The sequence below is a fragment of the Saccopteryx bilineata genome, chromosome 6 (assembly GCF_036850765.1).
Source record: "Saccopteryx bilineata isolate mSacBil1 chromosome 6, mSacBil1_pri_phased_curated, whole genome shotgun sequence".
NCBI lineage: Eukaryota > Metazoa > Chordata > Mammalia > Chiroptera > Emballonuridae > Saccopteryx > Saccopteryx bilineata.
The window spans coordinates 12,790,705-12,818,048 of NC_089495.1; the positions used below are offsets into that span (position 1 = coordinate 12,790,705).

The 27,344-nt window shown below is 49.7% G+C and overlaps 1 protein-coding gene across 1 annotated transcript in view; it reads right to left on the reverse strand.

Annotated features, from left to right (window-relative positions):
- Positions 1-26,835, reverse strand: part of ENPP6 (ectonucleotide pyrophosphatase/phosphodiesterase 6) — a 93,049-nt gene extending 66,214 nt beyond the window's left edge. The window contains exon 1 of the mRNA XM_066235278.1: positions 26,476-26,835. Coding sequence (XP_066091375.1) covers positions 26,476-26,716 — 241 coding nt within the window. The 5' untranslated portion in view covers positions 26,717-26,835. The remainder of the gene's footprint in view (positions 1-26,475) is intronic.
- Between the last annotated feature and the right edge of the window lie 509 nt (positions 26,836-27,344).

The window sequence follows — 27,344 nt, forward strand, 5'->3', positions numbered from 1 at the left end:
ATTCTTGAAGTCAGGCGTTGGTTTACACTGTCCCTGGAGCTTTTCCCAGGGGTGTGTCCTTAGGAAAACATCATCTGAGTTTGGCTTCTGTGGGATAAGTTTCGAGACTCACAAAGCAAACGTTTTCTTAAAATACCAACCCAATTCTATTTAACAAAATCAAACATGGTCCAAGGTTTTTGCTCCAAGTAAATAAAGCAAGTCATTTCTTCACCACTGCTTTTTTACCAAGGCCTGGGGACCCTCGTTCCAGGTGTGTCACTGGTGCACATGCGAGGAGAGGCTTCTATCCGGAAGTGGCCTCTCGCCACCCTGTGTGCTGGAAGTCACCAGGAATCCCCTCTGAGGGACCACAGACGGGAATCCCGTGGAAGGCATGAAAAGAACACAGAAGAAGCCACATGTGAAAATTGGTGGCAGATAGCTCCAGGGGATGTGAAAATTTAGGAGCAATTTACCTTCAGAAAAGACGCAATTTACCTTCAGAAAATCTCTTCTGAGGAGAAGAGATTAGTTAGGAAGAGGTGTTTGTTACCAGTGAAATGTTGAAGATATTTCACACCACAGACATGAAACCACAAATGTGAGAGTCACCTTGCTTCCCCTAGGAGCCTAGGGATGAGGCTGTGTTTGCATCATGTGTTCCCTTATGTGACAAAAAAATACTGATTGCTGTGGGGGCATCAGCCTCTGGCCTTATTAACACTTGGGCTTGGTGCTGGAGAGAGCTAGGAAGATGGACAGGAATCAAAGTGACAGAGGAGGTGATTAAGCAAGCCAATGTATTTGCTACTCTTTTAAAACAATTTCCCGGATTCTCCATGTGTGACCCACTGGGGTGGCTTCTCAGCCTGTCCAGCTGTCTTGAAGGCCGAGACTTGGACGCCAGCAGTTCTGCGTGCTGAGTGGGCTGGGCCGGAATATGGATGGGAGTTGATATAATAAGTTGTTCCTGGCCCTGGCTGGTTGGCTCAGCGGTAGAGCATGGGCCCGGAGTGTGGAAGTCCCGGGTTCAATTCCCAGCCAGGACAAACAGGAGAAGTGCCCATCTGCTTCTCCACCCCTCCCCCTCTCCTTCCTCTCTGTCTCTCTCTTCCCTTCCCGCAGCCGAGGCTCTATGGAGCAAGGATGGCCCGGGCGCTGGGGATGGCTCCTTGGCCTCTGCCTCAGGTGCTAGAGTGGCTCTGGATGCAACAGAGCGACACCCCAGAGGGGCAGAACATCGCCCCCTGGTGGGCATGCCAGGTGGATCCCGGTCGGGCGCATGCGGTAGTCTGTCTGACTGCCTCCCCGCTTCCAGCTTCGGAAAAATGAAAAAGAAAAAAAATAAAATAAGTTGTTCCTCACGGTCATGCCAAGGACCCCTGCCTCCACGGGCCCTCCTTCCGTGACTCTCCGTGTGGGTTACTCCAGGGACCGCACTGGGGCATGGAGCCCATTAGATATTTCCTGGAAAGACTTAAACGTGTTCTTCAGGGAAATTGGTAGTGAAGGCTGTGATTTTAAATAGAAATTTCTGGCCTAGGATTCTAATCCCCTAAATCCTACCTCGAGCCAAGCCATTTTTCCCTCTTTCTTAAATCATAGCCCCGAGTCTTAACAGGGTGAGAAGTGTGTGTGTGTGTGTGTGTGTGTGTGTATATGTGTGTGTGTCTGTGTGTGTGTCTGTGTGTGTATGTGTGTGTGTGTCTGTGTGTATATGTGTGTGTATGTGTGTGTGTGTCTGTGTGTGTATGTGTGTGTATGTGTGTGTGTCTGTGTGTGTGTGTCTGTGTGTGTGTATGTGTGTATGTGTGTGTGTCTGTGTGTGTATGTGTGTGTGTCTGTGTGTGTATGTGTGTGTATGTGTGTGTATGTGTGTGTGTATGTGTGTATGTGTGTGTCTGTGTGTGTCTGTGTGTGTGTCTGTGTGTGTCTGTGTGTGTATGTGTGTATGTGTGTGTATGTGTGTGTGTCTGTGTGTGTCTGTGTGTGTGTATGTGTGTGTGTGTCTGTGTGTGTCTGTGTGTGTATGTGTGTGTGTATGTGTGTCTGTGTGTGTGTGTCTGTGTGTGTCTGTGTGTGTGTATGTGTGTGTGTGTCTGTGTGTGTGTGTCTGTGTGTGTGTGTGTCTGTGTGTGTCTGTGTGTGTGTATGTGTGTGTGTCTGTGTGTGTGTGTGTCTGTGTGTGTGTGTGTGTGTGTGTGTAGGAACCCGGCTCAGGCTTTGGGCGTAGATGGAAATGCTAACCGGAGCTGCAGTGTGGGCTCCACGCGGCGGCCACGGCAGTGCAGACGGGCACAAGATCCAAGCCCACCTCGTCTTCCTCTGACCTGAGCCAAGGTCAGCAAGGTGAGGGGGAAGCAGACCACAGGTGACCAGGACAACAGATGAACCAGAAGGAGGACTGTCACAGTCAAACTCGCTCTGTGGAGCCCTCAGCGCCCGCCCCCCATTTTGTCAGAAAAAGAACCTAAACCCAGAAAGACCTGTAGGCCATAGAGTGTCAGTACCACCATCGCTCGGACAGAACCCGCATCCCTTGCTTCTAGCCCATCACTGTCCTCACATCTGTCTTCAAGAGACAGGGGAGACGTGACCAGGCCGCAGTTAGGACGGGGACACGGGCGAGGGCAGAGGTGACAGGATTTGGTAGTGAACTGAAAGAATATCAAATATGGTGGGTAAAATACAAGGTAGTCTTGTTTGGCAGAAGCACGCCTTTTTATTTCAGGTTATTAAGAAATCCATATTCTCCTGCCGACCGCGAAACCACCTGGACGTCGGAGCGGGCGCAGGCAGGGGCAGAGCCGCCCACCGCGCCGCCCCGGGGAGCGGTCGCTCCGGGGAACTTGTCCAGACTCTCTGCTATAAACGGCTCAAGCCCCCGAACCCAGAGCCTCTTGGGAACACGGAATAAGTTGTTTTAAACCAGCGGAGCCCTGGGTGACTCATCGGTTTGGAATTCAGCGAAAGGGCAAACCATAATCATGCTAAGTTAGGTGTCTGCTCGCCTCTTAAAATATGTGAGAGAGTTTGCAGAATACTTAATTATACCCACTTGTGTTTCGAATTCTTAAATGCTGGGTTGGGTGTGGGCGGGCACCGAGGAGAAGAGGCGAAGGGAGCTGCAGAGCTATGTCTGAGGTGACCATTGCCACTTCCACTTGGACTTTTCATCTGCGGGAGGACAGAAAACGTCCCTTGGACAGACGGGCAGCAGGACCCCTTTCTGTCAGGAGTGGGGGGATCGGGAGAGAACAGCTTTACGAGCAACTGGCTGGGTACTTAGGCAAAAGCAGTTTCCACTTAACTTTAACACAAATGCAAAGAGGCATTGACTGAGTCCCTACTAAGGGTCAGGGAGCATGATACACTTGAGTGGGAGGTGGGACAGCTGGGACCCTGGCCTCTATGAGACCACCATGCCCTCCCAGGCCCCCAGAACCAAGGGCAATTAGGAGCAACTAGCCCGGAACCGCGTCTCGGGGGCCGGGGTCAGTACCCCAGATGTGGCTTATCAAAGGAGGCCTGTTTCCACCATTGCTCACAGCGGTTCAGCCTTGGCCATTGAGATAAGTAGCTAAGTGTCTGAGGTTGAATCCTCTCTTTCATGCTCATCCCCAGAAGCGCTTATTGTGTGCATTGTTCATTGAGACACACAAAGGAGGAATTAAGACATAGCTGGTTGCCCGCGAGGTTGCTCAGTCTGGAGGAAGCCCGGAGAAGCAGAGGCGCACACCCTACGGGTGTCTGCGTGTGCAGCCGGATGCCATGCGTGTAACACAGCCGCCGGGTGCCTGTCTGAGGGAGACAGCCAGGTGGCCGCGTGGGACGGCACTGCCCCGAGAGCTGCCTCCTTGGAAGCAGGAAAGGAGAGCCAGCATGCTGTCCTGGGAGGAGCATGGGACCTTGTCCTCACAGCTCTGCTGTGGTGGGCTCTGTGACCTTGATCAGTAATGTACTGTGTCCCAGCCTTGTTGTCCTCACTTGTAAAATGGGGATAACCGTGCCTGCCTTCCAGGGTTTTGTGAGGATGGATTGGAATCGCATTGGAAAGCCCTGAGCGTTAGACCAGCCCTGAGCATTAGGCGAGCCCTGAGCGTTAGACAAGCCCTGAGCGTTAGGCGAGCCCTGAGCGTTAGACCAGCCCTGAGCGTTAGACCAGCCCTGAGCGTTAGGCCAGCCCTGAGCGTTAGACAAGCCCTGAGCATTAGACCAGCCCTGAGCGTTAGACCAGCCCTGAGCGTTAGACAAGCCCTGAGCGTTAGACAAGCCCTGAGCGTTAGACGAGCCCTGAGCGTTAGGCGAGCCCTGAGCGTTAGACCAGCCCTGAGCGTTAGACCAGCCCTGAGCGTTAGGCCAGCCCTGAGCGTTAGACAAGCCCTGAGCATTAGGCGAGCCCTGAGCGTTAGACCAGCCCTGAGCGTTAGACCAGCCCTGAGCGTTAGACAAGCCCTGAGCGTTAGACAAGCCCTGAGCGTTAGACAAGCACTGAGCGTTAGGCGAGCCCTGAGCGTTAGACAAGCCCTGAGCGTTAGACCAGCCCTGAGCGTTAGACAAGCCCTGAGCGTTAGACAAGCCCTGAGCGTTAGACAAGCACTGAGCGTTAGGCGAGCCCTGAGCGTTAGACAAGCCCTGAGCGTTAGACCAGCCCTGAGCGTTAGACAAGCCCTGAGCGTTAGACAAGCCCTGAGCATTAGGCGAGCCCTGAGCGTTAGACCAGCCCTGAGCGTTAGACAAGCCCTGAGCGTTAGACCAGCCCTGAGCGTTAGACAAGCCCTGAGCGTTAGACCAGCCCTGAGCGTTAGGCCAGCCCTGAGCGTTAGACAAGCCCTGAGCGTTAGACCAGCCCTGAGCATTAGGCATAGAGACAGGTGAACGCTCAGGCAGTTGAGAAGCAGACACCAGACGGAGGACTGCAGCCCGCCAGGCCTCTCTCAGCACTTCCCCCACGTGGCCTTTGGTGGGTTAGCAGTTCTCTGTTTGGTCCTGATGGACTCACTTCCTGGCTAGGTGACCTGAGACAAGCCACTTACCTTCTCTAGACTTAAAGTCTCTCACTTGCAAAAATGCCCTCCCCTGACTCCCCAGGTGGTTATAAAGATCAATCCAAGGTGTCAAGATTAGAAAGGCAGGAGCAACTGTCTTTATTTGCAGGCATCATGATCTTGTATAGTCTTATATGAGAGGGTCCTAAGCAATCCACAAAATACTATTAGAATTAATAAACAAATCAGCAAGGCAGTCAGATACAAGATTAACACCCCTAAATCACTTGTGTTTGTACATGCTGCAAAAATGAAATTAAGAATTCCATTCACAGCAACATCAAAAAGAATAAAGTGCTTAGAAATATTTGACAAAAGAGATGCAAAACTTGTGCACTGAAAACCACAAGGCATTGCTGAAAAAATTTGGACCCTGAGTAAATGGAAAGGCATCCACGTCTGTGGATCCAGAAGACACTATTACTAAGATGGCAATATTCCCAAATGGTTCTATGGATTCAACTCAATCCCTGTCAAAATCCTAGCTGGGTTGTTTGCTGTTGTTGTTTCGTTTTCAGAAGTTGACAAACTTATCGTAAAACTCATTTGGAAGGTACAAGGGACTCAAAATAGCCAAAACAATCTTCAAAAAGAAGTACCAAATGGGAAGAATTACTCATCCCAATTTCAAACTTCCCACAAAGCCAAGTGATTGTGACAGTGTGGTCCCAGCATACGGATGATGCCAGAGGGAACACAGAGGAGGGTCCAGGAATCAACAAGCATTTGTGGTCAGTGGATTCTCAATGAAATGTCAAGAAAATTTAGTGGGGAAGGAACAGTCAGTACAACAGCTGGTGCTGGGACAGTTGCCTCACGCTATACATAAAAATTAACTCAAAATGGACCACAAACCTAAATGTAAGAGCTAAGAGAATAAAACTCTTAGAAGAAAACACAGGAGTAAATCTTCATGAGGGTGGGTTATAGGCAATTATTTTCTAGCTGTGAGACCAGAGGTACAGTGATAAAAGGAAAAAACAGATAAATAGGACATCACCAATATTAAATGCTTTTGTACTTCAAGACACTCCTCTAGAGGGTGAAAAGACAACCGCCACCTGGGAGAAAAATGTTTGCGAATTCTGTATTCCCTAGCATGTATCCAAAATATATGAAGAAACTCCTGCAACTAATGGTAAAAGGACAAATAACCCAGTGTTAGCCCTTTGAGTAGTGCGAACGTCCATGTACGTCCTCGTGCGTCCTGACCATCCGGAGTGCGATCGTACATTAAAAAAAAAAGGCAAATGTATGTTCTTCTTGTTTCCATAAATTGGTTATCAAACAAACATGAATTTAAGTTAATAAAACTGTAATTGGAATGAATTTCTTTTTTTCAGAAAAAAAAAAACCCAACTCATTCCCAGGGGTCATCAAGCATGAAGAAAATGCACTACTCAAAGGGTTAAAAAACAGGTAATAGAACTGGAATAGACATTTCTCCAAAGAGCTTAGCAAACAGCCAATAGGCTCATTATGTTAAGCATCATCAGTTTTAGGGAAATTCAAAGGGAAACCACAATGAAATACCACCTGATACCCCGCAGAGTGGTTATCATTTTAAAAAGACAATGACACGTGTTATCAAGGAGGAACGGAAATGGGAGCCCTTGGACACTGCTGGTGGGAATGTAACATGGCACAGCCAAAACCACAGCTGAGCAATTTCTCCAAATGTTCAGCATAGAATTACCATGCCATCCAGCAATTCCACCTCGAGGTATGTATCCAGGAGAAATGACAACATATACCCACGCAAAAACTTGTCCATGAGTGTTCACAGCGGCATTATTCGCAATAGCCAAAAAGTGCAAACCACCCAAATGTTCATCCGCTGGCGAACGGATCAACAAAATGTGGTCTATTCATGCGATGGAATTCTTCTTGCCAGTAAAAGAAATGGGGTACCGATCCCACGCTGATGTACCTCAGAGGCTTAATGCCGAGGGCAGGAAGACAGACACGTAGAACTCTGGTTCTTCCAGCAGGAAGAACACATAGGCTCTGGTTCCGTTTACATGGAATGTAAAGGCAAATCCTGAGAGAAAGAAAGCAGACCAGGGCTGGATGTGGGAGGGGTGACCAGCTACAGGGCACCAGGTTTCTTTGGGTGGGGGGTGATGGAAATGTTCTAAAACTATATATTGTGGTGATAATTGTATACCTCTGTAAATAGACTAAAAACCATTGAATCATCTGTGGGGAGGTCTGAGTTTCTGGAACATCAGCCGAAATTGCCTGCTGGGGTTTTTTTTTTTATCATCTCAGACCAAGCCTGTGGAATACAGCGTGAACGTGGGTTCCCCGGGAGGGAGAGAGGGCGGCGGCACGGGCTACAGGATCTGCAGGACCTGGTGCAAAAGGGAAACGTGGAATCCCTTGTCCATAAATCATTAAGAATTTCAAGACAGGGAAAGCCGAGCAGAAAAGCAGGCATGGGCCCCCCTGGCGGCACAGGTCACGTGCCATGAAGCTGGTCCGGAGGGGAAGCCTTCCTCCCCACCAGGGAGAGACAGGAAGGAGTGGGCTGTCCAGTGAGAGCAGGAAATGCTGCATCGCTTGGTGGCAGCGCTCCACGGGGAGGAGTGACATGAGAGAGACCCACAGGGGAGGCTGGGGTCAAAGCGCAAGAGCTCCAGCTCAAAGCAGCAGAGCCTGGTCTTGGAGCCCTAAGGACCAACATGTGGGCATTGGGGGGGGGGGCTGCTGCCCAATGCCTAGGGACTAGATATGACCCAGGAACTTCGTGTAACTCTAGAGGGGGGAAAAAGTCACCCCACTGCCCACCAGTAGTGACGAAGACTGAATCTCTACTGAGTTCAGTGGGATGGGGATCAGAGTCAGATTTAGGATTATTATTTTTGTATTGTGGTAAAATAAACAGATACAAAAATGTATCCTTTTAACCATTTTATGTACTATTCAGTGGCATTAAGTACATTCACGTTGTTATACAACCATTACCACCATCCACCTCCAGGACTATTATTCCAAATGAAAATTCTGTCTCCTTAAACCAGAGGTCGGGAAAATTTTTGGCTGAGAGAGCCAAGAACGCCACATATTTTAAAATGTAATTCCGTGAGAGCCATACAACGACCCGTGTACGTTATGCATCATCCAATAAAAATTTGGTGTTATCCAGGAGGACAGCTGTGATTGGCTCCAGCCACCCACAACCATGAACGTGAGCGGTAGGAAATGAATGGATTGTAATACATGAGAATGTTTTATATTTTTAACATTATTATTTTTTTTTATTAAAGATTTCTCTGCGAGCCAGATGCACCCATCAAAAGAGCCACATCTGGCTAGCGAGTCATAGGTTGCAGACCCCTGCCTTAAACACTCCCTGTTTCCCCAGCCCCCCCCCCGTACTCACCGTCCTACTTTCTGCCTCTGTGAACTTGACCTCTCTGTCTTCCTCATGTAAGTGGACTCGCACAGTATTTGTCCTTTTGTGCATAGCTTATTTCACTTAACAGTGTTTTCAAGGTTCACCCACAGGTTTAGATTTTTTCAAAAAAGTAAAGACGTGTGCTATTCCTTATACACTCAAGTTTGTGGACACAGATTAATTCATGAATTTGTCTTACCCTAAGACTAGCTTGAATGCTTGTCTGATTCTGAGATTTTTTCTCTCTCTCCGATCCTGCACATCCAATCAGCGTTCCCTGTTCCCCCTGTGTATAGCCTACCGAATCCTTGGCTCGAACCCTTGACCTCGGGCCATTCTGGCCCTGAGGTCTTGACTCCAGCTTCCTTCAGTCTAGCCTTACACTTGGACGGCCTCCCTCAAACCCACGCTGCTCAGAAATGTCAGCGTATCGCCTCTAAACGCAGCGCTGGTCTCCAAACGCCGCTCATCGTTGCCACCTCTGCCCCTGGACTTGCGTGATGTCACTGACCCTCACGGCCTTTCCTCCAGGTTCCAACCGGTCCACGTCCTTCAGGCTTTACTCGAACACCACACCTCAGCCGGCCTTCCGTCCTCACCACACACCCTCACAAACGGTCCGTGCCTGTTCTATTCTGTCCGATGATTCTATTTATCTCCACATATATTTAGTGGCTCTGTCTGAACTGCAGGCTTATTCAAGACAAAGGCCATGTCCCAGCCATCTTTAGAACAGGCCCCCCTGTCAAAGTAAACACTCAATATATCCTTGAGTGGGGCATGTTCACACACAAATGCACTATGTGACTCTATGTCAACCATCCATGTTATTACAATTTCTAAATTCTGTAGTTCTGATAGTAAATGGTAAAGAAGTTCACGAATAGATAAAAATAAAATCTCAAGGCCGCACCCAGCTCTGAAATGTTATGATCCGAAGGTCAAGGCCTTTTAGAGGAGGGAGGCCTTACTTGGAGTTGGGAGAGGAAGGTGGGTGGAAGGGAGCAGGGGCTGGGCCGGAGCCAAGTATAAAGAAGGACCAGGAGTTCCCAGAAAAGCCTCCAACACAAACAGAGCAGTGACAAAGGGGAAATGCAGGCCCCGGCGTTCACAGCTGGCCACGTGGACCCTGACGATTCCCTGGTTAGGAGGCTAGCAATTAGTCCGACGTCCACAGAGGGAACCCCTCGAGGTGGATTTTCAAGACACCCATCCAGTCAAATTGGTGGCTGGGAACCAGGGTAAATAAAGTCAAGTTTGGTCTCCTCTGGTTATCTTGGCTTTCAGCTAGATGTTGACATGCACGATGACACAGTCTGAGGGTGCACCCGCAGGAACACGCTTCCCTTATCTGTCCCATCAGACCTTGGTGAGATCATGGACGGTGTTTACAGGACGCCCGCCAGCCTCCCGCCGTCATCTACGGCCCTGGGACGCAGGGTGGACGCTCCGAACACCACCCCCAATCTGCTAGGTGGTTCCATCTCCTCCCTGACCAGATCCTTGATGAAATTGACAAAAACAAACAAACAAAAAAAACACCTTTCTTGAATCCTATCTCCACTTCAGCTCACACTTCCTGGAGATGTTAAGGAGGGTTGGGAAAGCACGCAGGCAGGGAAGCCCCGCCCCCGAGAAGCGGAGCGCTCAGAGCAAGCCCGAGAGCCCAGCAAGGCGGTCCACCCGCCCGGATCCACGGGGTCAGGTAGGATGCCGGGGCTGCCGTCCCCGGTCACCGGAGGGAGTCCAGCCCCGGCCAGGACTCGGAGACCCCTGCCAGGCGCGGCGAGCTTCTGTCCTGATCTCGCTGCACACTCGCTCTCCTGTTTGGGACAAATAAACGCGTTAGAATTTCTAAGGCTCCTTCCACTTTTTACATTTTGTGATCCTGAATGCCTTGGGGGGGGGGGATTTCGGATCGGGATATTGTGGGGTTTGGTCCATGTTCCCAAGCTCCTTCGTCTGGCTCTGTTGTTCCCTTTCACACCAACAAACACACGCTGAAATGGACTAGGAAAGTCACACGCAGAAATGGACAGGGAGCGGCGCCCCGGTTTGGGACAAGGCCAGCTGGCTAAGTGGCAGAGGAATGGGCCAGGCTGGAAGTACTCAGAGGCTGGACGAGACGCACTACAGAGAAACGGGGCAGCCCTGGGTGCTGGGAAAGCCACGAGGAGGGGAGGAATAGGGCCCTGGGGAGGGACCACAGCCATCGGGGAGATGGAGGAGGGAACTGGAGGCTAGGGAGCACGGCTGGGGGGAATGCAGACTCCAGAGAGATCCACACAGGCCCTCGCGTGCTCCGGAGCTCTGTTAGAACGTAGTGGGCCCCCGGCAGAGGAGGGTCGACACAACTCTCTAGACTGAGCCTAGAGGAAAGAGAGGCAACCTCGGCCTTCCACCATGGGGTCGGACTGAAGTCCCGTTATGGTCACTGAACCAGCGGAACCCAACAGACAGGAGTCAAGTGTCTCTGCTGAGCAGGCCCTGGGCCCCGACGCTGGCACTGCCCACATTCCCCTGCCCTTGAGCAAGCGTAGACCAAAAGCAGGGTGGACGGCTGTGTAGACTGGCCCGGCCGGCACGGCAGCCTGAGGGACCCACGCGGGGGGTAGAAGCCCCTCCGAGGCTGAGTGCCAGGTGGGAGCTGGTAGACGACCCTTAGTCCTGCTGCTCCGAGGGGCAGTGGCATCTCCCACGAGGTGATGGTGCTCAAAGGATGGGGACAGCGGCCTTCACTGGGGTGTCCTGTGCCCTGGCTGGTTGTTGTCTGTACGTCTGCAATCCAGACTGCACAAACCAAACCACACAACATTGCTGTAGGCCCAACGGGCTGGGAAGCATCTTCAAACAACAACAACAACAACGAAAACCTCTTTTAATGTGACTATATTTTCCTAAATCATATGAACCGAATGTTTGTGTCCTCTCAAAATTCATATATTGAAATCTAATCTAATGTGATGGTTTTAGGCTGAGCCTTTGGGAGGTGCTTAGGTCACGAGGGTGGAGCCCTCGTGAATGGGATTAGTGCCTTTATGAAGGCGACCCCCCAGAGAGTTCTCCCGTTGCTCTGCCAGGTGAGGACTCAGTGAGAAACAGTCATCTCAGCCTGGAAGGGAGCCCTCACCAGAACCGGATCCCACCACAGCCCCCAGGACTGGGAGAGAGAAGTGTCTATTGAGTCTAAGCTGGTCGTTGTCACCGCGGGCTGAACTGAAACCGGGGCCTAACCAATGCTAGGTGGAAACGTCTGCTTGCTCAGCCGGAGGTGAGCGAGCTCCACCGGATCCAGACTCTTCTCTTAAGGTAATATTTTCAATAGATGAATCACATTGTTCAAAAAGAGAGACAAAACAGCCCTCTTGCACATTTGTCTCTTATCTGGCCCAGTGTCCCTCTGATAGGTAGTCGGAGTTTCCAGTTTCTTATGTACCTTTGTAGGTATGTCTTCCCTCCAACTGGCAAAAGTCCTCGGCTGGGCCCTGATGACCCTGGACGGTGGTGTCCCGGCTGCCCGCTGTCTCCTGTCACCCTGCGGAGCCTGGCTGGACAAAGGGCAGGAGAGAAGCTGCCCCCACAGCACGGAGCATTTCTGACCAGAGACTGGGGGGACCTGTGTGAAAATTTTAAAATAACTGACCGCTCTCACATAGTACATGGCCTGACTTCTGGGGAACCTCTCAGGCTAAGTGACTTGGTGGCGCTTTTCACGAGTAGCTGGAGCCGAAATCGAGGACCCTGGTGACTCTTCTGAGGTGCCATCATGTCCTGATATGGCCCTGCCTCTCCCACCTCCCTTCTTTGGTGGGCTCCTGGTGGGGATGTCTGGCAGGCCAGGGCTGTCCCCCGGAGAGGGTCCCCCTCCTCTACGATGAGGACACGGGGCCCGGGAAGGGAATCACACGGCCGGTGAGGGGTTTTCACACGTTTTCCTTTTTCCGGGCTGCGGAGCAGGGGTGGGATGTGGCGGGGAGCATGTTCCAGGGTGGGCCTATGCTCCACTAGCGACGGACTGAAAGCCCAGTATTTGAGGTTTTCTCCCAAACACCTATGTTTGTTTAAGGTTTTTGCCTTTAACCATTAAAGCAGAATGTTTCCCGAGTCTCCCTGAGAAAGCCAAGCCCTTACACATACAGAAAATTTTTCAGGGAACACTCGACAGGCTACAGAGTTGGTGCCTAGTTTGTCTGATGCGTGTACATGACCTGGAGGAAGAGCCCGAGGCCCGAGGCCCGGGGCCCCTCAGGAAAACACTGTGGACGCCTTGCCCACGACACCCACAGGCACGGGACGTCCATCTGCTGCCTCCACCCTGCCCTCGAGCCAGAGCCCTTGTCCAGGGCCATCAGCATCCGGTGGCATTCACCATGGGCCACCTTCCTCAAATGTGTAAAAGGTGTCCATGTGCAGTTGTGACTGTAACAGGGAAGAGATGCAGACTGGCATCGACAGCCCCTCCCAGCCACCCTTTCCCTCTGCCCCACTGTGGTCCCGAAGAATCTCCTGGGAACCTCAGCACTGCACTCCCAGGCCTGGAACAGAGCACCTAGAACATTCCCGGGACCCAGCTGGCACTCACTTGGGGCACAGCTAAGCCCAGGGCTCCATCTGCCCAGGCCTCTTCTGGTAAAGCAGTGAGAACCCAGGACCAGGACGAGGAAGCGACTCACCCGGAGTCCCAGGGGGTCATGGCAGACTCAGGAGAAGAACGCTGGCCAGCCGACTCCTTCCCCAAGCCCACCCTGGTCAACCAAGTGCTTTCCCACCCGCTTCACAATCAGACATCCACATCACCCCAGCTGACAATATGGGGTGAACTGACCAGGCTGCCCAGACCCCGGGTCCCTGGGCAGAGGACCTGGCCTCCTGACACAGCTGGGTCATTCGCGGCCCACGGCACACGGTCAGGGTGCTCCGCTGCAGATCCTCACGTGTGTGCTCACCACGACCCCGTGTGTCCTCCCGCCGCAGGCCTGGCAACCCCGGCGCCCGGGGACATCACTTCACCAGCGTGTGAAGGACCCACAGCATCCCTGACCAAAAGCCTCTTTACGGATTCAGCCCAGCAGCCCTTTGTCCAAATGAGCCTGCCCACGCGGGGTTCCGCGCCTCTCTGTCCGTCCCTCTCTCCTCGCTATAAAAAGGGCCAAAGATCAGAGTCGGTTATGAACCAGCACAATATCCAACAAGAATCAAACGCTGCCCACGGGACCCGGAGAAGCCCCAGACCTGCTGCAGGTCCCCGTCTGGGAGACCGTAGACAATGGTCTTATTCACGGGAAGGGACTCTGAAACACGAGTAGGTGTTGTTTAAAGTGTCTCTGAAATAAATGTTAACATGCTGACTCAGGCTCCTTCTGAATTAATTTTAAATGTCCTTTAGCCCATTTCTTGGCATAGTATTCATAGTGAAGCAGGTACTGAGAGCAGCATGGTTCCACCAAACTCCCAGAAGCCCTGGCAGGAGGCATATGGTCCTATCAATCAACGGCGGGGGGCGGGGGGCAGGGGGGAGAGGCGGGAGAGACCAGCCCCGGCCTTGAGACCACAGTGGCTCCGTGCCTGGGAGCCTTCTCCAAAAGGGGCTTGTTGTTTTCATAATCCAAAGCTTTCGCCACATTTTTAAGCTTCACCCGCTGCCCTAACCTGCCCCTTCTTCGGGGAGTGGGTTTTCAGCAGCTGAATACCACAGAACAAGAACTCCCTCTCGTCACCATGGAAGCCAAGAGAAACAGGCTTTTTAAAAAGTGGCACTTCGGTGTAGAGAGGACTGTTGATGGGCGCGTAAATAATGATGTGCCAGGAGAGATTATTTTTGCAAATTCTTGGAACACACTGTTTTTCTCAGGGCCTGAGCCCGTCAGTGCCCTCCGAGGCTTCTGTTCCCGACCCCTTGCCGGCCCAGCCTGTGTCCTTGGGCAGCTTAATCAGGACGCTTCACACAGACCACAATGTTAAGTAGACACATGGAAAGATGTTGTTAGGTGTCCCTAGGAAGTAAGTGACAAAATTGAGACAAAAGTTCATACAGATGGGAAGACAGATATCATTGTGCTTCTGTGAGCTGTGTGGCAAGCAGAGAGAGGAGAGGTCCATTGACTGGGGTCCACTAGGACCCACGGGAGCAATTTCTTTTCCCCACTGTGGTTATTCTGCACATTTCTGGAACTCTCCTTTAAGACAGTGCCTCTGATCCCCTAAAGTTCCAACTCCAGGTAGACATCCTACTCCAATTAAAAATTTATTCTGATGAGAATTTACTTCCCCAAGTAAACAGTCCTCCAAACGTTCTCATCTCTGCCCATAGGAGCCCCAGACTTCTGAATATCTCACAGCCTTGGAATTGACTCAGGGTCCCTTCTTTACTCATCACCCAATCGGCAAGTTCTTCCTCGAGGGTGCCCTTCACCTTCGACCTCTCACGTACGTCCCATCGGGAAGACTAGATGCTCAACCGTTTCGAGTGGAAAAGGAGAAAAGAGGGAGCTTGTTGGGTTACCCTCAGTTTAGCTTTAAAAGCCTTCCATCAACCGAATGTCTTTTTCTTTTTTTTTTTAACAAACGCCTCCCTCTCTAACCCTCCAACCCGCACCCGAGTGGTGAATGGTTTTAGCACACTGTCTCTGTCTTACGAATGCTTCTCTGACGTTGCCTGGGTTATGTCCCTTAGATAAAGTCTTTGTTGATTTTTCTTTCTTAAGACTTGGCTCAAAGTTCACCTCTTACCAGAAATCTTTCCACTTATCCTTCCATGTTTACCTCTAGATCCACCTTCTCCTGGAAACGTCTGAGACCATGGTTCCCCTCCCCTGAGCTACAGACACTTGTCCCTACGCCATTCATTTTTTATTAACACCCACAGGTTTCTTCTGAAATGCAACAAGTTGCCATTCGGTGTCTGTGACACAATACATTAATGTTAAAAATATTTATAATTCCTGCACTCACTATGCGGGGACTTTACATCCTAGCTCATTGGCATAGAGCTTAGCAATAGGATTTGCTTTGACCAATGAAATGTGAGTGGAGGCCCTAGTGCTCAGTGGGTAGACCGTCGGCCCGGTGTGTGGCTGTCCCATGTTTGATTCCCGGCCAGAACACACAGGAGAAGTGACCATCTTCTTTCTCCCCCCCCTCTCCCCCTCTCTCCCTCTTCCATTCTGCAGCCAGTGGCTCCGTTGTTTTGAGTGTGACCCTGGGTGCTGAGGATAGCTCGGTTGGTCTGAGCACATCAGCCTCAGGTGCTAAAAAATAGTTCTGTACTTGAGCATTGGCCCTAGATGGGTTGCCAGGTGGATACCAGTCAGGGCACATGTAGGAGTCTGCCTCAATACCTCCTCTCCTCTCTTCTGAACAGAAAAGAGAGGAAGGAGAGGAGAGGAGAGGACAGGAGAATAGAGGAGAGGAGAAGAGAGGAGAGGAGAAGAGAGGAGAGGAGAGGAGAGGAGAGGAGAGGAGAGGAGAGGAGAGGAGAGGAGAGGAGAGGAGAGGAGAGAGGGGAGAGAGAAAAAAAAAAGGAGAAGAAAAGAAATATGAGTGGATATGACTTGTGACACCTCTAAGCAGAAGTTTTAAGCATTATCACATTGTTTGGCCATTTTCCATTTTCCTTTGGCTTATGTGAGCAGCATGTCTCAGTTAGAAGTTGCATTTTCAGCCTGGGTCTCAAAATGAAGAGGAAATGGCACAGAGCTAATCTTTAAGGTCCATGTACATGAGTGAGAAGTAAACCTTGGCTGTCGTAAGCCGCTGCTCTAGCTTGTTACTGCAACATGAGTTCGCCTAATCTTACCGGTAAAGTGTGCAATACGTACAGTTTATAGAATGGTGGCTTTACACAAAGTTTCTCATTCCAGCCTCGCAACAAAGTTAAGCATTTATTTTCTCCATTCTATTGATAACACTGGGAAACAAAATTTTTGTTGCATCCACAAAACACTTGTTCTTACCTAATTCGAGTGTGCTGATCTCAAATCTGACATTAGTTTTTCTCATACAGTGTTTTGCAATTCAAGATTTTAGGTTTTCATCTTATTGTAAAATTTTCAACATTTAGTTTAACATAATGGAGTAGAATGTCTTCTTGGGCATCATCTTTATGAAAATATAATAATTTATATAATGCAGTAAATACACTAATATACTAAAAGATATGACTACATCAGAACTTGTCTACAATTTCAAAACAGAACATATTAAAACACTTATTTTAATCATAAAATTTGTGCAAAACTTATTTAAATTTTATTCAAGCAAAATTTTGCATTTGTAGCTCTTGCGTTTGTGTACTTGTTGAAGACAGTCTCGTTTGATGCTCCAGCAGTAGTCTGCTCATTACCAACAACTCCAAGATTTTTGGGAAACTTATCAAGGTGACATTACAGGAAGTCAATCTTAATGCTCATGTTACATCCAATGTTGCGGAAAGCCAACAGCATCCTTTGAACCAGAGTTCATAGTTTTCTGTTTTGTTGCCAAGGAAGTTCTTTGTAACTGCCACAAAAGACTGCCATGCTGCTTTTTCCTCCTTATTCATCTTCCTGACAAATTCTTCGTCACATATGAGGGTTCGAATTTGAGGTCCATAGAATACACCTGCTTTTATCCTCTCGAAAGACAAGGCAGGAAAAGCAGAAATAATATGTTGAAAGCATTCACTTTCTCTATTCAAAGCCTGAACAAACTGCTTCATTAAGCCAAGTTTGATATGAAGTGGGGGGAAATGATCCTGTCTCAATTAACTACAGGTTCATTCACAATATTTTGCTTTGCTACTTCCAGAGCTTCACGTTCCAGCCACTCCTTCTGTGTCCAGTGTTTCTCCCGAGCTCGGCTGTCCCACAAACACGGAAAGCAAGGATACTTTGTGAAACCTCTCTATTGTCCTAGCAGGAAATTTACCATTTTAAGATCCACACAAATGATCCAGTTATGCTCCTCATACTTCAGGAAGTCGAGAACAATTTTTATGTTATTCTTACTAAATCATTCAATTCGGGTTGGCTAAACTGCTGAGGGGTTAATGACTGCTTGACATCAGAAGAAGACCCTTCAGATTCTACAACCATTTCCTCATGCATCTTTTCAAAATACACTTGATCACCATGTTCACTTTCTTCATCCTTAGAAGAAATAAAACCATTGAAAACTGGAACCGGGAGTATCTCAGAGTGTGGGATAGGTTGTATTGCTGAAGGAATATTAGGATATGTGATCATATGCCGTTTTTTCTTGCTGATGCCCTTTATATGGATCAGACAGAAATAACAGTCACTGCTGTGGTCCTGAGGTTCACGCCAAACCATGGGGATACCAAAAGGCATTCCTTTGCATTTTCCTTTTGTCCAGTCACGAAGCATTTTCTCACAATTATGACATACAATATGAGGAGCCCAATATTGTGGGCTTGATCACCAAGGGGAACTTGAAAATAGGCAATATATGCACGTGTCAGAAATGATAAAATATTGTGCCTTTGACATTGAAGTGTGTAACAGCCACATATATAACAGAAGGTGTCAGGACTACTCTTACATTTACGCCTACTCGAAGAAGCCATGATTCAATCTTAAAACAAAACAAGAGGGTGTTTTTTATCAGATAATAATTTTTTTACATTTAAAAACAACTATAATTATGTAAAAGTGATGTTTGTAAAACATTAATTGCCTTGTGGTATGTTCAATCCAAGAGTCGTTGCCCTTTAACTCCAATTTAAAAACTAATGCATGCCATTAACTGGAAAAAAAAAGAAATTAAAATTGCATAAAAACTAGAGCATGCACCAAAAAACGGGTTTCAGATTTGAAATCAGCGATGCAGAAATATATAGAAACAGTTCTAAAACCTCATGCAACGGAAAATGAAAAAAAAATTGCTCCCCAGTGTAAATAATATTAAAACTCAAAAAAAGAACTCGTGTCCATTCTGAAAGTCAAAAGGGAACAGAAGAGAGGAAATCCGGTCTTCTGCGACACCCCCATGGCTCCTTCCACTGCACCATGTGCTGTAGGTTGAATTGTGTTCCCCAGAAGGATATGTTGCCGTTCCACCCCTCAGGGTCTGGGAGTGTGTTCAGAAACAAGGTCTCTACAGACGTAAGCAAGTTAATGCGAGGTCATTAGAATGAGCTCTAAGTCAATACAATCGGTGTCTTTATAAGAAGAGAAGAGACACACGTTATGTGACAAAGGAGGCAGAGACTGGAGCGATGCAACGATACATCTGCAGACCCAGGAGCACCACGGACTGCCGGCAGCACAGGGGCTCAGAGCAGGGCCTGGGCAGGGCCTCCCCGGGAGCCTTCGGAGAGAGCATGGCCCTGCCGACACCTTGCTCAGGTGACTGGCCCCCAGAACCACGGAGGAGTCATTTCTATTGTTATAAGCCACACAGTTGGTGGTCCTTTGCTATACCACAACTACCCCCATTTCAGGGCAGACACCACCAGGAAGCCTCAGGAAAGCAGGCTTGGGGGTGTAAGTGGTCTGTCTAGAAATACCTCCATTTCCTCTATTAGCAGTCTAGTCACCATCCTGTCTGATTTATCCCAGCGCTGTCAAAACAACATACCACAGACCAGGTGGCTTCAGCAACAGAAATCTATTTTTTACAATTCTGGAGGCCGAAAGTCCAAGGTCAAGGTGTCAGCCAGGTTGGTCTTTCCTCAAGTCTCTCTCCTTGGCTTGTAGATGGCTGTCCACTCCCTGTGTCTTTGCCTGGACTTCCCTCTCTGCCCATCTGTGTTTTCAACTCCCTTTCTTATAAGGACATCAGTCATCTTGACTTAGGGCCTACCCTAATGACCCATTTTAACTTAATTACCTGTTAAAGGATCCTATCTCCAAATACAGCCACATTCTATAAAGGCATCGGGAATTAGAAATTGGAGGAGGAGGGGCATACTTCTGCCCATATCACCATGTCATCAAATATCCACGAAGCCTCTTAATTGCCTGTGTTGACAGCCTGGCCACGTGAGCAGTCTGAGAGCACAGGCAGGGCCCGGCCAACCCTTGGAGTTGCCAGACCCGTCCCTGGTCCGAGAGCCAGGACCACACACACAGCCTGGCCCTCACTGTCCTCTCACAGTTGTTCGTGTGGTTCTGAGCCATCTGCCTGGTTCACACGCTGCTGCATCCTTGGCTTTCTTGGCTTCAGCGATCTGGTGGCGAGAATCAGGCTCGCTCTTGGGCAGTGCTGACAACTGGTGTTCTGGTTAAATTCCCAACACCTCAGGCTTCTGATCCCTTCCAAGGCACAGCCAGCCCCCTCCTTATGGGTGACTCTCTTGCCAACCCTCTTGCTGCCTCCAACTCTAGGGTCAAAGTGTGAAACAAAACAATAGACGTGTTTTGAGCTACTAAGATGACTAGACATAAAAGGGAGCCAGTTCCCCTAGGGCAGGGGTCCCCAAACTTTTTACACAGGGGGCCAGTTCACTGTCCCTCAGACTGTTGGAGGGCCGGACTATAAAAAAAAAAACTATGAACAAATCCCTACGCACACTGCACATATCTTATTTTAAAGTAAAAAAAAAAAAAAAATGGGAACAAATACAATATTTAAAATAAAGAACAAGTAAATTTAAATCAACAAACTGACCAGTATTTCAATGGGAACTATGGGCCTGCTTTTGGCTAATGAGATGGTCAATGTCCGGTTCCATATTTGTCACTGCTAGCCGTAACAGGTGATATGATGCGCTTCCGGAGCCCTGATGCGTGCATCCCGCGTCACCAGAAGTAGTACTGTACGTGAGCCATGCTGCGCTTTGTGGTGCCGCCACATACAGTACTCCCGGACCACAGGATGAGGATGGATCCTGTGCTCCTCTCACTGACCACCAATAAGAGAGGTGCCCCTATCGGAGGTGCAGCGGGGGCCGGATAAATGGCCTCAGGGGGCCGCATGTGGCCCGCGGGCCGTAGTTTGGGGACCCCTGCCCTAGGGACTGCTAATGGTCGACATCAGAAAGAACGCCATTTTGGGGTTTTCCCTCGTCCCTTACTGGTTTAGGAGTCTCTAAAATCAAAATTATACTCCAGCTTCCTGCAACTCTGAGTGTTTTAATGGTTTGTATGTTGCTTCATCCTTCTAATAAATTGTATTTGAAGAAGACGAGTCCAGTCCAAGCACATTGGTGCTGCCGTGAGAAATAGGAAAAGTGAAGAAACAGGACGGAGCGGCTGGGCTCTGGCGGCTCGGCGGGCCGGGGAGGGCGCACCCACGACCGTGACTTTGGGGCAGAGATCTGAGACAGTCAGCGGAGCAAACCTTGAGTCTCTCGGGGGGGGGGGGGGGGGGGGGGGATTATTCCGGCCAGAGGGAAGAGCGGGCTCTGATGTCCCACGGTGGCCGCACATCTGGAACAGGTGAGGAGACGCGGGGAATAGTGGTCGGGACCAAGGTCGGAAAGGGGCAGCTCCACTAGGACGCGAGACCCTCGGGGGGTGGCAAGCAGAATCTGCCCAAGGGCCTGGCAGGGAAGGGACGTGAGGAGGCGCGTGTGTGTTTTACAGGGAGCCCTCTGGTTCGCGCGTGGAGAACGACGGCAGGGCAGGGGCGGTGGAGGCGCAGGGGCTCCTAGGGTGCTGGCCCTGGGCAGGGCGCCGGCGCTGAGGGCCAGAGGAGTGCAGGCCTCGCCATCCATCGTGCAAGTGCGGCCAACTCAGAAGAAGGGCGGGGAGGAAGAGGAAGAACCAACCGGCAGAAGGGACCAAGGAGTAGTCAGGGAAAGAGGAGGCAGCGTGGAGGGGACGGTCGTGGAACCCGAGTGAGCTGTCAGGTGGGAGGCGCACGCACAGTGCCCCACACCGCTCCCGGGCATGGACGCCGAGTCCTGAGGACTGGCCCTGGTCCCCGCAGGGCCCGGGGGGAACAAGGCAGGGCTGCATGGTGCACAGGAGAGGCTGTGAGGTGACGCAGAGGGCAGCCGTGGGGCAACGCACCAGAATGCAAGGACGCTAACGTGCTGGGGTGAGCGGCCCGTGCCAAGGCTGACCGGGACAAGGAGAGGAGAGGGTCCCCGGGGACAGGTCCGTGCCGCTCGTGCTGTGGGTGTGCGGAGGTCCGGCAACCCCCACGCGGCACCCAGATTCTCCAGAAGGCTGAGGATATGGGCTTTTTTCAGAACATGATTTCTCAGTACTGTCTGCATTGATTTCCTCTGGTCCAAAGTGACAGCCGGTTTTAATTTAAATCAGCTATTTCCTTAAAAGCAGGGGGAAGCATGCCTTACCCTGCAACCACTTACTCCAGAATGTTGGGGCTTTGATATCTGGGAGGAATCGGCTTCACGTGTAATTTCTAGACGTGCAGGAAGACACGTTGGCACAAATATTCATTCTATGCAGCTCATGCTCTTGGTTCTTCTTTGATTCCAGTAAAGAATTAATGAAGCGCCTTTATTTGTGCTCTTACTGCCTCCTGGACTGACCTTGGGGAGACTGCTGACCCTAGGTTCAAGGTCACAACCCCTGGACACTCCAGGACGTGGGTCAGGGCCCTGACGTGTGAGAACAGGGCCGACAATGTCAACCCTCCCATCTTAGCCCCCACCGCTGGCATTCTTCAGTGTCTGGAGCAAGGCCTCTAACCTGCCTGCCCTTTAGCCGTTTCTGAATGTCCACGAGGTGATAACATACTGCATAGCAAATTCACATCAGCAGGTGTTTGTCTGTTTGTAGATGATGTTTAGTGAAAAATCAGACTGCCTTCCCTGCTACTCAGGACACTCCGGGCCTCATTTCCCTACTGCTTAACAAGACTGTCCATCAATAGATGAATGGATAACGAAGATGTGATACACACACGCATACACACACCACAGTGGAATATTAGTTGGCCATAAAAAAAATGAAACCTTGCCATCTGTGACAACACGGATGGACCTAGAGGTTATATGCTAAGTGACACAGTCAGACAGAGAAAGACCATATGCTTTCTCTTATATGTGAACTCTGAAGAACAGAAAGAGAAACAAACAACACAAAAGTGAAACAGATTGTGCCTACAGAGAACTGATGGTTGCCAGAGGGGAGGGAGGTGGGAGACGAAGGGGAATAAATGGTACAACCTTCCAGTTAAAAAAAAGTAAGTGCGCCCCAGGGTGTAGTGTACAGCACAGAGAATACCATCAATAATATCACACTAACTTTGCAGGGTGAGAGGTAGTTAACAGTCGTCTCACGGTGATCCCATTGTAAAGTATACAAATGTAGAACCACTGTGTTGTACATCTGAAACTAATATAATATTGTGTGTCAACTATACTTTAATAATAATAATTAAAAAAACAAGTGTTCAAAGATTGCAAACAAATGTTGCCATTTACCTTGGCAAAACCATGTTGCCACGCTGCTTGGTGGAAACATACCCAGCAATTTTCTGTTTACCCATGATCTGGATTAGACAAACCACTGCTTTTCTTCCATGGATTTTTATCTTAAACTTTACTTAAATCAAATGTGGACTTAATTCAAAAAAGGGAAGAACCTTACAAAAAGATCCACAGTAAGACTGAAACAGAAAGCAGTGACTCTGTGGTTGTTTTCAAAGTGAGGTTGATCCGCACTTCAGAGCGAGCACATGCATAAAGGGAGACACAGCGATGGTCACCGCGCTTGTGGTCGCTTATCCCAGCGCAGAGCCCGCCTCCTTCAGAATGCTTCACGTGCTGCTCCAGCGGGAAGACCGGCCTCTCCTCGGTCTTCTTAGCGTCTTCGGGAACCACCCTTCGGTCTTCGTGTCTTCGTTTGCTAGAGTTGCCACAGAATGGGTGGCCAAACACCAGAAATGTATTCCTCAGAGTTCTGGAGTCTGGAAGTCCGAGATCATAGTGTCGTCAGGTCTGGTTTCTGGGGTGGGCTCTCTCCTCGGCTTCCAGAAGGCAGCCTTCTCGCTGTGCCCTCGTGTGGCCTTTCCTCCATGCACCGAATCCCTGCTGCCTCCTCCTCTTCTTAAAAGGACATCAATCATATTGGATTAGAGATCTACACTCATGACCTCATTTTAACTGAACAGCCTCTTTGAAGGCCATGATCTTTCAATGTGATTACATTCTCAGGTGCTGGGGTTTGGGACTTCAACACAATGGATTTTGGAGGGACACATTTCAGTCCTTGTCATTCATTTTAGGATACTCTCGGTACCTGGTGTGTCTCCCATCCTCAACTTGAATGCAGGTTCCCTGGGTGACACGCCCTGTTTTAAGATCCTTTGTGTCCCCAGGAGGAAGCAATTGTTTGATGGATCTTCTTGATTATAATTGGGATTTTTATTCACATGTGTCTTGATACAAATATATTTTGAAGGAGAAAGTAAAATCAGCCACAGTGTCCTCATATCAACAACTGGGAGAGATGAGCTCCAAGGTTCCTTCACTAACCCTGTGACTGTTGTCATCACCATCACGTGGCTTCCCACGACATTCTCCTCCCCAGGAGTGTCAGACATTGGCTTATTTCTTCTATGCAGGCCTCCCAAGAAGTGCCGGTCCTAACTTTTCTAATTCCTTCTGTATTGCTTAATCTCATGTCTGTACCTGGCAGCACCTACAACCTGATTGGGACCTGGAAGCTGTGGAAACTGAGGCAGTAAATGGTTTTCCCTCCAGTCTTCTTGTGTCATCTGGACCCTGAGAGGACCCAACCAAGGTCTTCCAGCTCCAAGGCCAGGATTTTTTCCCAATAACCCATCCTTCCCCATTACACCAAGGCTTTATAACGTATGGGCAACAATTCACATAATGAAGTGAGATCACAGTCGCTCCTATGAATTCTGAGGAATCCCCTAACAGCCTGCCTTTTAGCACCAAAAGGATCTAGCATGATTCTTTTGTTAGTTCATAAAAGGCTCTAATGCCCAAACCATATGTTTAAGAAAAATTCCCACCGGTTATATTCCTCCTTATATTAAAAAAAAAAAAAAGAGGAAGTTTTCAACACTGGGTAGAAAAATAAGCACGATATTGGGGAAAATAGTCTAAACTTAGCCCTGGGTCAGTTCTGAGACAGCAGAGCCGAACCCAGCTCCATGGCCTGGCATCGTCCAGCCTTCTCATTCAACCAGCAGGTGTGCAAGACACACCCTACCCACAGTCCAAAGTCGCATGCACATGAACATGAGCTTTGCAAGACACATCTGGGGCTCATATTGCTTCTATAAAAGGGGAAAAGCAACTCACGTACTGAGCTGTCTTTCGAATCGGATTATACATTTTACCACCTGAAAAAATATGTAGGCATAACATGCAGCCTCCTCAAGCTAAACGCAGTTGAAAAGTGAAGGTGAAATCTTCGTCAAACGTTCACGGAGCTGCACTGTCCCGCCACGAAAGGGACAAGAGAAAGCAGCCATTCCCGAACAGAAGGCGTATCTCTGGGTGACAGAGGCTTGGTGCAAATTATTCCTTGTGCCAATCTCAGAAATGTGGGTCTGACAAACAAAAGGCCATGTCACTGGCTCGGTCCCTCTGTGGGGATTGCAATGGGCCTTTTTATTCACTGGAGTCTGACTTTCTAAAATGGATTTGGTTCATTTTCCACTGAGATCAGGAAAACGGCACGTGACAGTCTATGAATCAGGTCTCCCAGCCAGGCTCTGAAAGACAGCTGGCGTGGGGTGGTCTGCATGTGTGACACTCCCTGGACAGAACTGAAGTCGGGCTGTGACACACAATAGCATCTATGTGTGACCCGGCAGCCTGCAAACAGCTTCGCTGCAAGGCAGGGACGTGGGCCAAGGGAGGACCAGGGGACGTTTGTTCATCCTCCTTATCTTAGAGACGCTGCTTGTTTGTCTGCCCAGGGGGACATTTTTTAAAAATCAACAAATACATTGTTCGCTTATGCACAGACTGGATTTCCTCCCTACCCCATGCCTTCATTTATAGTTCTCCACAAGATCTTTCCCCTTTCATTTTATGGCATTTTTATGGATGCATGCATCTCGTACCCCTACAGGAAGTCAGAGACATCCACTGTCTGTCCAGACTGCCATGGCTTTGCCGTTCGGTGGAGCTCCGTAATGAGACACACAAGTTCTCATCCCCTGCCTGTTCACATAATTATAGAGTGTTCCCTGTGCTCAGAGCACACGGCAGAGTTCAGCATAAGCAGCAATCACAGTGCATTCTGAGCAGCCTCCCTGGACAATTTACTAAATTCTTTCTGACAGTGCTCTGCTGGCCCTTACAAAGTTACTGAGAAACCAGCTGGACGCCAGGAACCCAACCGTGTGAGCAGAAAGTCCCTTCTATTTCACAGGCGGAGGCTCAAGTTCATGGAATCACATGGGTGCTCCGGCAACCCCAGACCAAGGTCATTTGCAGGCAAAATCCAGCTTTCTCGAGCCCAGGCTCAGTGTGCGTTAGCTGGTGTTTTTGTTCTGTTTGGTTTTAGGTGTTTTGGGTTGGGTTTTTTTTTTTAACCAGATGCTAGAAGTTAAAAACAAGAATGCGAACCACACAACAGCTTTTTTCTTCCTCGTACTATGTGACCTGCCCTAAAAGGCAAAACAGGAGGCAAGTGGTGTTGCTAAGCAATACTTTAAGATCTGACACGGAAAATGTCTCCAGGTAATCCGGGAATCCATGTGGAACCTGCACAGCCTAGAATATTGATAAGCAAGCCAGGACGCCTCCCGGATGACAGATGACCACAGAGCAAGGGGACAGAAGGAATTCGGAGCAGACACGTGAAGACCGGTGGACTTTTTAAACCTGAACTTAGAAAACACAGACTTGGCTAGAATTTTGATTTGTAAAACAAATAAAACCCCTTCTTTAAATCATCTGTTCACGTAGCTCTCCGTTCGCCACACCGAGAGTCCAAAGCAGGTCCTTGGGGTAACTCTTGGAGAACAATACAACTATGAAAACAAAAACACTCGGCCAAGAACACAAACTTCCTGTCTGTCTTCGGTGTCCCAGAGGACTAGGGAGAACGGGACATTGAAATAAGACTGCGGCGCCAGGCACTGGCTGCACCGTGTGGAACTCCAGCCCCCGCCTCCCTGCCCAGAAGAGGACAAGGTACTCACCGGTCATCAGGGTGTAGTAGTTGGGATAAGAGAGGCTGGGGAAGTCTGGGGTCAAGTAGTCCACCTTGACGCCCCTGCTCACGATCTCCCTGAAGCCCGGCAAGGACTCCAGGGCCTCGTCACTGATGTAGTCCGAACGAAAGCCGTCCAACAGGAACAGCAGGAGCTTCCGGCGTGCAGAGGCCGTCTGGGCCAGGCCGAGCGCCAGGGCCAGCAGGAGGGCCCCGAGCTCCATGGCCATGCTGCCGGAAGCCTGCCCGAGCTGACTGGCACAGCTGGCCCCTTGCACAGACTGAGGATGGAGAAGCTGTAGCTATTCTCTCTTCTAGGGGCTGGACCTTGACTGCTGGCCTTCCTCAGCCAAGTTCACTTTCAGAATTTAAAGGTACAGCACCCCTTTTATTGAAACTACCAATGCTCACCCTTTACTAGGAAATCTGGGAGGCCGACTCCCCTGGAGAAGCTGGGTCCCCAAACAACCCGGGATTAACACCGGGGGAGAGTGCAACCTTATTATTTTGGGTGACTGTTCCAGAAATAGGGGCGCCCACAGTGAGGTGGAATTTTAGGAGATGAGGGGAGTCGACACTAGCTTTGCAGTTGGGGGTCATCAAAGGGAGGAGCCAAGGAAAGAGGGCAAACTTCTCGTTTGCTCTTATCCCACGTCTCTGCCCAATTTAAACCCTCTTGCTGTCTTTCTCACTTACAACTGAGGAACGCAAACCTCCTGAACGCAGTGTATAAACGACAGACAGTACAATTCAGTGGGCACGTGGGTGGGGTTTCGGCAGTGTCTCTCTCACCGCCGCGTTCACGAACAAACTGTTTGTGCCAGCCACCGTCAGACGCAGGTATACACAGTGTGTACT